This window comes from Mycteria americana, chromosome Z (genome assembly GCF_035582795.1).
Source record: "Mycteria americana isolate JAX WOST 10 ecotype Jacksonville Zoo and Gardens chromosome Z, USCA_MyAme_1.0, whole genome shotgun sequence".
Classification (NCBI taxonomy): domain Eukaryota; kingdom Metazoa; phylum Chordata; class Aves; order Ciconiiformes; family Ciconiidae; genus Mycteria; species Mycteria americana.
Genome location: NC_134396.1, coordinates 19,170,722 through 19,182,141, shown reverse-complemented (window position 1 = coordinate 19,182,141; position 11,420 = coordinate 19,170,722). Strand labels below are relative to the sequence as shown.

At 42.0% G+C, this 11,420-nt stretch overlaps 1 protein-coding gene across 2 annotated transcripts in view; it reads right to left on the bottom strand.

Moving 5' to 3' along the window:
- The window catches only part of TBCA (tubulin folding cofactor A), a 32,825-nt gene extending 21,975 nt beyond the window's left edge, over window positions 1–10,850 (bottom strand). The window contains exon 1 of one of the 2 annotated variants that reach the window (XM_075526436.1): window positions 10,659–10,850. In XM_075526436.1, the coding sequence (XP_075382551.1) occupies window positions 10,659–10,817 (159 nt within the window). In that variant the 5' untranslated portion in view covers window positions 10,818–10,850. The remainder of the gene's footprint in view (window positions 1–10,658) is intronic. The other variant, XM_075526434.1, reaches the window with a different exon arrangement.
- Window positions 10,851–11,420: the final 570 nt, after the last annotated feature.

Genomic DNA, 11,420 nt, shown 5'->3' with positions numbered 1-11,420 from the left:
CTTTTTACTTTCTACATGCATTCAGTATGCCCTTTGGCCATAAAGTTTTTCTTCACACTTCAGTCTTTATCGTAAAGTTTCAAGATAAGGCCTCAAATTTTAAGATAGTAATGATTTTTTAAAAATTAACAAAATTGCTATAAAGAGTAAGTTATTTAAAAGTTCAAAAGAGACAGCCACAATCTAAATTAGTGGGATAATATATTTTGCAGCTGGGTCAGATGTTAAAAAAAAAATGGAAAATCTCTAAGGAAGTATGATTTTTAATACATTTTGTTACAGTTTCCATATCCCATTCTGCTTTCTAGCAAGTGTTACAGTTCCATGGTCTATCAGGAAGCATGTGAGAGCTTTTGATGAGAGGCACCTGGTACATAATTAAGGTACCAACTAGTGACTGACATTTTCCTTTTGTTTTCCCCCTTTTAAAATAAATCTACTGACAAAAATTTCTCAAGTCCTTCTTCCACTCCTTGGACACTCAAATAAGTAAAAAGTGACAAACAACTGCATACAACTAATGTTAGCTTATTTTCATATTTCAAGTATCTATTTATAAATAGCTCTTTTCAGCCTTCAGAACTTCACATAAAGGTTCAATAAAGTGAAGACTCCTACATACCTGGTTTAAATATACCGACAACAAGCTTGTTTTTCTTAAGTTATTTTTCATGGACCCTGAAGCAGAAGTGTACACCCCCAGAAACAGAGAAAAAATAACCCAAACAAAATAATTGTATTTTACTAGCTTCTACCAGTCTTTCAAAATTTAAAAGAAGAAAGATAAGATCCAATTGTTCTGGACCTTGTCTCTAGCACTAGTCAGTAGTTAACTACTAGGGAGAGAGTATAAAGAAACAAATCAAGTCTAAAGTGACATTTCCCGTGGTATACCTGCCTCTAGAAATCAAGTTAAGGACTTTTTAACAATGAAGAACAAAACTAAACCATCAATGTTTAATAGACAACAGGTCAGCTCCTGGCTGTGGCTGCTGCCCTTTTAAAATCCTTTACACATTTGACTTTCACATCACTTAACAATCAATTCCACAATTTGCGTGTTTTGTGTAAAAACCACAGGTTTATTACTTTAAAGCTGCAGACTAAACCCAGAAGAGCTCAAAGGGCTTGAGAGAATCTTGAGCTAGAAGAAGGAAAAAAAAGTAGTTCCTTAACTACATTTTCCATACCATTATGACTTACTTCCTCATCTGTTTTCTTCTACTCACTTTCTCTCCCCCATTTCAGCTCCCCAAGCTGAAGAGCAAAGTAACACAAGGCGGTTCAAGACAGTCAAAAAGCTGACCACTGCTAACAGAGGTCTGCTCCCCACCACCACCCCAGCAGACATCTCTGCCAGCACTAATGCTCAAACGATCTCTCTATAAGCCAATTCAGTTCAACAAAACAGCAGGAAATTAACACAGTAAGGAAAAAAAAAGCAGCTGACAGTTCTTCTCCTGGGTTAAGCAAATTGAGTGAGCTCAGCAAAAGGTTTGACTACCATCAGAGACCACAGAACCGGAGAGGGGGAGAGGGAAATGAGACCTCCGAATTTAGGATGACATTGATTTCTCAAGGGACTTCACTCCTAGTCTGTTTAGGGTGCAGAGTTGCAAGTGGTTTAGACTGTTTGAACTGGCTGCTGCTGAAAGAGCCCCAAATCCTGCTCCTTTCTCACTCCCCAAAGGCATATATTTTCCTACCCTAGTCCTCATATGTCAACATCAGCATCATCTCCTGTAGTTGCATCATTAGCAGTAGCAAGCAGATCTACCTCTCTGATCACAGGAAGGGCACACAGTTTATCTGAAGGCTGACAGATGAAAAAAGTATGCACAACATGAGTTTTCCAAATGCATAATGAAATTAAGATCCTCTGTACTAGGCAGACAAAAATTTCACCTTCCTGAGCCACAGTCACAGGCAGGAACTACTACTGGATACCTAGAATAAAAATGGTAAAATGGTACAAGGACAGAGCAAGCACACACTACTACTCTTGATATGTTTCCCCCAACCTCCAGCAATTGCCAACAAATCAGGTTCTACATGAGCTAGAATGACACCTATGTGCTTAAGCCACCAAATAAAGACTTCTCTCCAGCATTAGAAAAATCAACACAAGAAACACTTGCCTGGCTGGATTGAGCAAGCTCAGTGGAGCTCTGAAGGACAAGAGGGAATTTCTCAATTTTGCTATTGAATAGCTTCACTATTGAAAGGACTTGTGTCTCTTCAAAATTAACGTTACTGTAAACCATGGTATATGCTAATATGCCATGGATTCAGCCTAAGCACACAGAAACCCCAAAGCTGACAGCATATATTGACTAGATAATGAAATACCTATGTTGACTTAGTTCAAACCTAAAAATCCATAATTGTGTAACTGTACAGCATGGGTACAGCTTTTTTTGTTATAATAAATTCCATGTATTAACACTATGCACAATTACAACACAAGTAATTCAACAACTGCAGTAACACTGGCACTGTGCTAATCACTACCTGCAGAGCTTAAAGTATCAGGTCCCAAATCTGCAAATCACTTATGCACATTCTTGGGTTCACTCATGCTACATAAGCACACATACATTACAGACTGGGGCCTACAAGGAAAAGTCAAGGAAGGAGGGAAGAAATACAATACTTGACACAGTTATCACAAACTGCCATGTTTTCTTAGCCATGAGTGACTACTTTCTGATTTGGACAGGATCTCAAGTTTATGCATTCATTTTCTTGATAGTGACAAAATCATAATGAAAGATAAACTTTCTCTTCTAAGAGTCAAGATGTAACCACACACAAGTATACACATCATTTTTAGCCCCTCCTGCATCAACAGCTTACAGAACTGAGTTACCATGACATTTTGGGTTAACTTTGTGAGCTTGGCTTTTGTCAGGGACTACTACTGTGAAGACTATGAAAATCAGTTACAGGGGGTTTTTTTTAGTCAGAAAATTATTTCAAGTTAAAAATTTCTTGTTTTTAATATTTTTATAGCATCTCTGTTACTAGAGATTTCTCTGAATCTCCAGGGTTTCACACTGTCCTTGCCTCTCAACACAGTTATTTCCCAGTTCTTGCAATACATTCCTATAGATTTTTTTAAATCCTTGCCATAGCAACAACTGAAGTTCCCCTTTTGCTCCACTGAGAAAGTCTGCCTGGCTAGGGCATCCCTGAATGCCAGCAGCCAGTGGGACCATGGAGGCGGGCAGGGGAATGGGAGAATCCAATAGATGAAACCAGGATGAAAGCTCTTAAGTTATGGACTACTCAAAAAGCAGATGATGCTGGCTGCAGATGAAGATTTTGCTAAGGTACTGTAAGAAGCAACTTGGATGGTCGGGGTCAAAGAAGAGAAGGGCTACTCCATCAAGAGAGCTGAAAGTGCATTTCTGATGGGCTGAAGACAAGACTTGGAGAGAAGTGAAAAGTTTATCAGCCCATCCTGAAGAGGCTCTGGAGTGGCAAAAATTCCAGGAGAGAATGGCATGGAATGGAATGGGGCAGAAGTTGTAAACGCTAAGGAAACTTGAAAACTTCCCATCTAGAGAAGGGAGAACAAGAAATGGGGCCTCTGTTTTGGCAACAATTAGGGTTACCACAGATCTCCACTTCATTTTCCCTTCTATAACCCAGTCACCATCTTCAGTCAAGACCTTTGTTTGGAGAAAAGACATAGAATCTACTTCCTCTCCTCCCTCCCTCTACCCCCAACTGGAGATAACCAACTGGAAGTGTTACGGTAATGAGCAAAATCAAATAAAACTACAGTCATATTATGTGTGTAAGCAATTCACAAAGCATCAGGAAAGAGACATAATACAGTTTAAAGAAAATATGATGGACCTCCTGATCCTGAATGAGATTTCCACCTATATGATACTTAATTCAAAGTCAAGCCAGGAGTTGTTAGTGCAGTTGTAACTCATCGCCTGTATACAAAGCACTACCATAAATTTAATATATTTTTTTAGTTTTCCCATAGACCCACATTCTAATTCAGCACACAAAATGATTATTTATAACTGTTTTATCCACATAAGTGAATATGTGGCTCCATGCCGTAAGAATGCCATGAAAAAAAGTATGTACAATCAAAACCAAGACAACAGTACTACACATACACATAATGGCACCAAACTAGGGTTGCCAAGCAACTGTAACTACTGTATTTCCAAACTTTTGAAAGACTGCTTAAAGAATTTAAGGTTGCAAAGCCACAGTTTTGCATATGTTCTTGCCCAAGTAAAAAAAAATTCCTTCCTTGTTAATACAGCATCACTACCAACACCTATGGTGATAAACCTGTTGTGCAACAGTTTTGCCAATTAAAATGACATCAATAGATTACTATGGTCAGTATGGACATGCACAAGACAGTTTTGCCTCAGGAGGCAGAAGATAATTGTAAACACAAAAACAATGAGATGCCAGAATCATGCATTTCACTAGAGGCTTTTATGGTTTTTTAGAAGAGGTAATGGGATGGAGGAAGGAATGTGAAGGAGGCAATCTGTTAAAGATCTGACCATTACCAATTTAAATTTGTGATACTTCTAAAAAGGAACCTGTGTTCAGGTCTGCTCAAAAGGTAAAACAAATGAAATAAAAACAAATTAAAAAACACAAAAACAAAACAACACACTATGCAATTTGCACAGCAACCACTGTGCTCTTCTCACAGCTTTTTAAGATGTGTGTGGGTAGTTGGGTATTCCTGAAGTTTAAAAGAAGGCAGCCATTGAAAAGCACAGGGAAATTGGAACCCCTTCAAACAAAAAGTTTTGTTTCTGGAGACAAGAGTCAACTTGCAGTTACCTTTCAACTAATTATCTGGGTTGGTAACATGCCACAGATGTTAACTCAGACAACACTATGTAAATGCAGGTGTGCTCTTTTCTCAGCCAGTTCACATAAAGCAGTTTTTACATGGGACAGAGACTAAGTTAATAAGTCTAAGAGACTGAAGCAGCCTTCAAATGCAGGGCCAACTCAGGACCTTCTGTATCCAATCATGATGCCAGGAGCACTACAGAAGGTACTTACGACGTATCCAAGTAGCTCTGGACCACAATAACCACATTTGGCTAGCACTGAACCCAAGCTTAAGACTCCAGAACTGAGCTGGTGACAACCCTAGACAACAGATGCACAATACTCCTGCACTCTGAGAAGGGTTATTTAATTAGGATAGAGTCAACTTGTATCCAACAGTGCATGCAATATATTCATCCTCCTGAATCCCTGAGCTCTTGGATGTGCAGTGTAAACACACTAAATTGCTTTATCATGCTGACTCAGTATAGCCAAGCAGCTCTGCAGATCATTCCTCAATACCTGTATAAGATACCCCAGCCCTTCCTATTAATTGAGCTAACAAGCAGTTGTTGCACACAATCTTCTAATTATAATGAGAATAAAGAAAGGAGACATGAGTTTCTTATCAATATATGGACGCTAAGAATCAGAACTAGTGCCTATAGCTAATGGGAAACAAGCCAGAAAGCAACCACAATTCATATGGTAGACAGAAGATGGAGAAAATTTGTGATTTACATCAGAAATAGCAAATTTCTTGAGTAACCATGAAAATGAACTAGTTCTGTGCTTGAATTAGCAACAGAGTCACCATACAGCAAAAGGAACGTCTGCATTCTCTGCAATACTTCATACTTCACTTGCACAAAATGTATCCTGAACTCACCAGTAAAGTAATTCAATTTAAAAGAATTGTTTAAATTTGTATTTTAAAATAGACTAACAGTTTTGTGTAACTTGCAGAACTTTCGGGGGGAGGGGGAGAAATCACAGTGTAAATTGCTTGGCAGTATGATGATATTTTACAAAGAGAAAAAACAGTATCCACAGCAGTGCAATAGGCAAAAGAACAATCTTGGGAAGATCCAGTTTTAGAAAGGTGGTTTTAAAAAAGAGCTGCTTCACAAAAATCAATACACTTTCCCCATAGGTTCATGATGTAAAATTCTATAATCAAGGCTTGTAGATTTGTAATTATGGTATGTCAGCCACATTTAAACAAGAGTGTTAAAAGATTGTTAAAGTTAAACTAACACAATTGCAATGTGGATTGTCTTAGTCTCATTCTAATCTACTGGTGTCACTTCCACTTAATCAGATGGAAACTATGGGCAAATGTCAGTGCTATTTTCACATGGCCCAACTTACTTTGTTTGCAGTAGTTTTTAAAATCACTGCCAATCTGAAATGATAATAAAATATTTGTAAAAGTTTTTTTTCTAATCAATTCCCTCACTATCCAGCAGGTTGTCTGAGTTTGGATTTACTGAGAGTGAGACTATTCTGAAGTGATTAAACCAGAAGTATTGCTTGTTAGGACATAAGCCACAAATACAGCAAAGATTATTATTCATGCTCATCAAATCTACTTTTTTTGAATGACAAGCTAATGAAAGCATGCAATCACCAAAAGCCTGGCTATCAGATTTGTCAAAAAGCACAAAAGGTTATCCCCATTCCTAGTTTAGATTTCTTTCACTGATATGTAGCAATGTAAGAAACATGAAAGCAAGTAAAGTACCCACGACCTACAATATATAGTCTCTTGGAAGGGGCACACAAAGAATTTATGATATACAGCTAAAAAAAAATCCCAAAGCAGAACAGCTACTTTGTTCTTAGTTTGAAAAAAAGTGATGGGTTACATAACTAATGACAGAAAAGAATGTGCTACAGCAGATGATTAAAAAAAAAAAAACCAAAACCAAATGAAATGTCGAAAAAGTTCAATACATCCTAATGGTTCCTGACTCTTATCTTTTTTGATATATTCCTATAGCCTGAGCATTGAATGTGCTTGAAAATCAGTATTACAGGCTAAATTAAATGTACTTTTCTAAACTGCAAACACAGAAAAAACTAAGGAAAATTAACTGAAGTGTTAAGTCAGTCACTTTACGGCATGTTTAATAAGCCTCTATGTGAGTCTCCTCACACACTAGGAATAAATACCCGTATAGTTGTTCTAGTCCAAAATAAGAGGACAATGTTAATGTTGCTAAGTTGACTCAAGTCACTTGCATGCCCACTGTGTAGAGAGTACATAACTAGGCTTCTAGTTGGAGAAGGAAGAGTGGAGTGGGACAGAGCCATATGTCTTCTTGTATCTGCATACAACCACCACAGAAGTGGGAGTTGCTACTGTATCATCTCCCCTGCAGGGAGTGTAAGATTAAAAAAAAAAAAAAAAAAAAAAAAAAGAGAGAAAAAAAAGAGAGAGAAAAGGAATGTCAACTTACCTTCACTTACAGTATGCCAGCTGCTGCAGAGTAACTGCAGATGTGCACATTGTTACCACACAACAAACACAAGCTAAGTTCACCTGCTTATTCACACAGCCATTCTCCAAAAGCAAATCTGAATCCTGTTGATTGCATTTGTATCATTTCGCTGAATGTTTTCATCCCTTTCTTTGTACTAGCCCTGAAATGCGTACAGTTGTGTGGTGAGCAGGCCTCAGCCTTCAAAATAACTTTTTTTTTTTCCAGTCCTGGTTATTTTTCAGCAGATCAGCTCTCTGAAATATACACACAAGTAGCCACCTTATGCAGGGCACAAAGGAGGAGGCTGTAACACAGCCCCTCAGATTTAGATTAGCTTAAGCCATCGTGGACCAACACCAAGTCTTCTCCTGTCACAAGTGGCAATTGTTTCAGCTGAGAGGAATGCACACCTACACAGTACCCCTGAAACATATTGTAACCTATTAAGCATTGTTTTTAAGAGGCCACAGGATTTTTAAGCTCACGAAATAGTTCTCAGGAATAGTCAGACTTTGCCTGGACTTGTCTTGGCCAGCCTAGAGGTTTTTTTACCTGTTTAACTGTAAACGCTATTATGACCAGGTAACAATTACCTGCTTTGTTTTAATTTTTGCTCAGCTTTGTACAATCATGTGGTGTAACACTATTGTATTGATTTTTGTTACTAACAAAAATGAGCTATCCCTGACTTAGAATTAAAAAAGCGCATAAAAGATCAAATCTCATGAAAGCAGGAGCATGGGATGATAGCAGAGCCCTTGAAAACACAGGCAAGGGAAGATGCTGAAATGCCCCAGTGCTATAAACAACTCACCAATATTGGTCAAATATTGGCCAAAGGAATGCAACCTTGAGAGGTAGTTAAAACCAGTTTCAGGATAACAAAGAAAAACTATTCAGCACATGTAAAACACACCATATGCAGTAAATTCAGATAAAATCCGGAGTGCAAAACAATGAAGAAAAACTAAGATGCAGATTTTTTATATGCATTTCTATATGCAGACTCTGAGAAGTGCAGAACAACCGACATCATACTCCTCTCAACAAAGGATTTGGGATGCTGCTGACTTGCTTGAATTTGACACCTCCCCACTACCAAATTGAGCCAGTGGCCTTAGGACCCAGAGGGCCAGCAAAAAGGTGAGTATAACATCAGGGGAAGGGTGCTACTAGAAACAAACTAGAAACGTTAGACACTTCCTGTATGTTAATTTTGACTGTATATAATTTGAACTGTGTTAGTGTCACTGATATCCAGTCAGAATTTAAGCAACGTACTCTGTAACTTGGATGCAACAAGGTTGGAAAAAAGTCAAAACCAGCATCCATGGATTTTCATAAATCAAGTGAACAAACAGAAGAGCTGCACTAAGCAGTAAAGAAATTGCTCGCACAGGACAACAAACACTACTAAATTTTAATCTCTTGTTCTCAGCTCTCTCAGACTCACTTAAACTGCAGAAGCAAAGACATGGAGAAAAAGAACATGCAAGCTAATCTCAGAGCTAGAAGCACTGCGAACAGTGGCATACAGACACCGAGCTAGCTCCACATGCAGTTATCTGCATAACCATGCTGGCATAATTAGGCCACTTCCAGGTCCAAGGGGCCATAGCCACATGGTACAGCATTCACCACGTGAACACGCAGGCCTGCGCCAGCTCTGCTGGGGTCTCCACACAGTTGTTCATTGCCTAGGAAAGACTTTCCCCTCACTGTTTCCCAGTCTACGAACATGAGGAAAAAGCTTGTTCATGTAACTTTTGTGATGATTTATCATTAAGTAATGGTCACCTGAAATGCTATTCACTATTACCACACTGTTCTCCCTGTAAAACTATCAAACAGCAGCAATAGTGAAGCCAGTAGTGAAACTACTACAAATCACAAATTCTACAACAGTAAAATTGTGTCTTACTAGATACGACAGCTTTCTCAAAAGTGTCTAGACAACTAAATGATACTTCTAGCTAACAAAAATAATACACAGACTGAAAAATGTTAACCTAAGTAATCATAGTTTCCGCATACCTCAGAATACTTTGTGTATAAAAACCAGCACAAAACACCATCCACTTAAAAATGCAGAGGACATTTACCATGTGCCTGTGCAGGAAAGCCAGTAACTGTAACACAGGCCATGAAAGGGACCCAAAGCAAAAGACAGTCACCAAGCCATTCAATAAGACTGCACTAAAGCTTTCTAGCTTAGAAACCACACACAAGTTCATGATTAGCACGCCCTGCATAGTGAATGGACACAGGACCTTACAAGCATATAATCAGTTTCTTGCTTGCAGCAGTACTTTACAACTGCTCCCCATCTGGAGCCTAGGAACTCAAAAGTGCCTTTATCTAGCATAAGCAGAGTAATAAATGTATATCCATTTTACTTTTCTGGTCTTCAAGTCCAATCTTTCAAAGCTAATCAGGTATTAGAAAGTGTGCCCATCTTACTGTTAGTCTTTTACTAACTGAAATTAGATAAGTCATAATACAAAGGTGATTGTATGAAACGGGACTATTTAACATCCTGATCTGGCACACACACTAATTCCTCTCTCTGCATGAGCCACAGCAGTCTTTGTAGGGTGTAGCCTTAACAAACCCCATCGTGACTGAATATTTCACATCAAAGCCTTGCATTTACAGTCATAAGAGGGATTCAGACAGATAAACTGCAACTTTTCTTAAAAACTAAGACCATGTTAAAACTAGGCAAAATCAAGACTCAGGTGATGAATTTACCATCAGTTTTGCAGTGTGAACCTTCGAATCAAAAATAACCCATTTAACAGTTGTTTTGATAAAACAGGCAAGACTTCATGCCTCGGCGACCCATCCGGCGAGACTCCCCTGTACACTGACGGGGCAGCGTGACTCCCCTTGGCTCTCAAAATCACTAAGGAAACAGAACACAATCCCCGTTTAATTGCCGTCTCGGGAAAGAAGGGCCTGTTCCCGACGACGGCGCGCGAGGGGAAGGAGCCGGCAGCCACGGCAGAACTTCTGCAGGGCCGACCTCCGGCACACCCCGGTAGCCCCACCCAGCGCAGCGCCGCCGACCAACTCCCCGGCCCCGCAACAGGCGCGGCCGGCAACGCACGAAGCCCCGCTGGCAGCTCCTCCGCCCGGCCCGGCGGAGCCCCCGGGGGCCGCGGCGGGGGCTTCCCGCAGAGCTCGCCGCGGGGCCGAGCCTGCTCTCCGCTCGCCCCCTCGGGACCGCCCTCGGCCTCCCCCAACGGCTCCCAACGGCCAAGGCGCGCGCCCGGCTCCCCGGGCGGCGGGGCGGAGGCCGCGGCCGCGGCGCCCTCCCCCCGTCCCGCGCGCACTCACCGCCTCACGACGCCGGTCTTGATCTTGATCTGCCTCAAGCGCGGGTCGGCCATGGCGCGGCTGGCGGGGCAGCGGCGCGGCCCGGCCCCAGCGGCGCAGGTGCGGCGGGTTCGGAGGGGACGGCGCAGCGCGGTGACTGCGCAGCGCGACCCCGCGCATGCGCCAAGCCGCTAGCCTGGGCGGCACCACTGGGAGCGGGGGCGGGGCTCCACGCTCCCCCCCGCTCCCGCGGCCCAGTGGAGGCGTCCGGGCTGCGGGGGTGGCGCCGTCCCCATAGCGACCAGCGTGGCCGGGCCGGGCCGGGCTCGGCGGGCGGGGAGCGGCCTGGGGCGGGGGGGGCTGCGGCGCCCCGCCCCGCGAGCTGCTGAGTGCCACTCGCCATTTGTACACGGGCAAGAAAAGTGCGAATCCACCCTCAGAGGCAGCAAGGGGACTTATTCTGAGGTAGTGTGACCGGTATAGTGCTGGAGTCAGGGGGTGGGGTGTGACCGGTACCCCCTGCTCCCGGCCCCTGGTAATGTGGTTAGCACAACTAACGCCATTTCATAAGGCAAGCAGCCTCTGTGACATAGTGGGTCACGTATTCGTTCCCTTTCCCCTCATTATCAGGCCCTGGAGGTCCTGTGCACCAAGTAGACGAACCAAACAGATTTCTTCGTCCCTTCCCTACTGGCCTCAAGGTTCTGGGGCACCAGGCCGATTACTCCCTTCCTTGCTGGCCTTGAAGGTCCCACGCACCCGGCCAACCCTGTGGTGTTGATG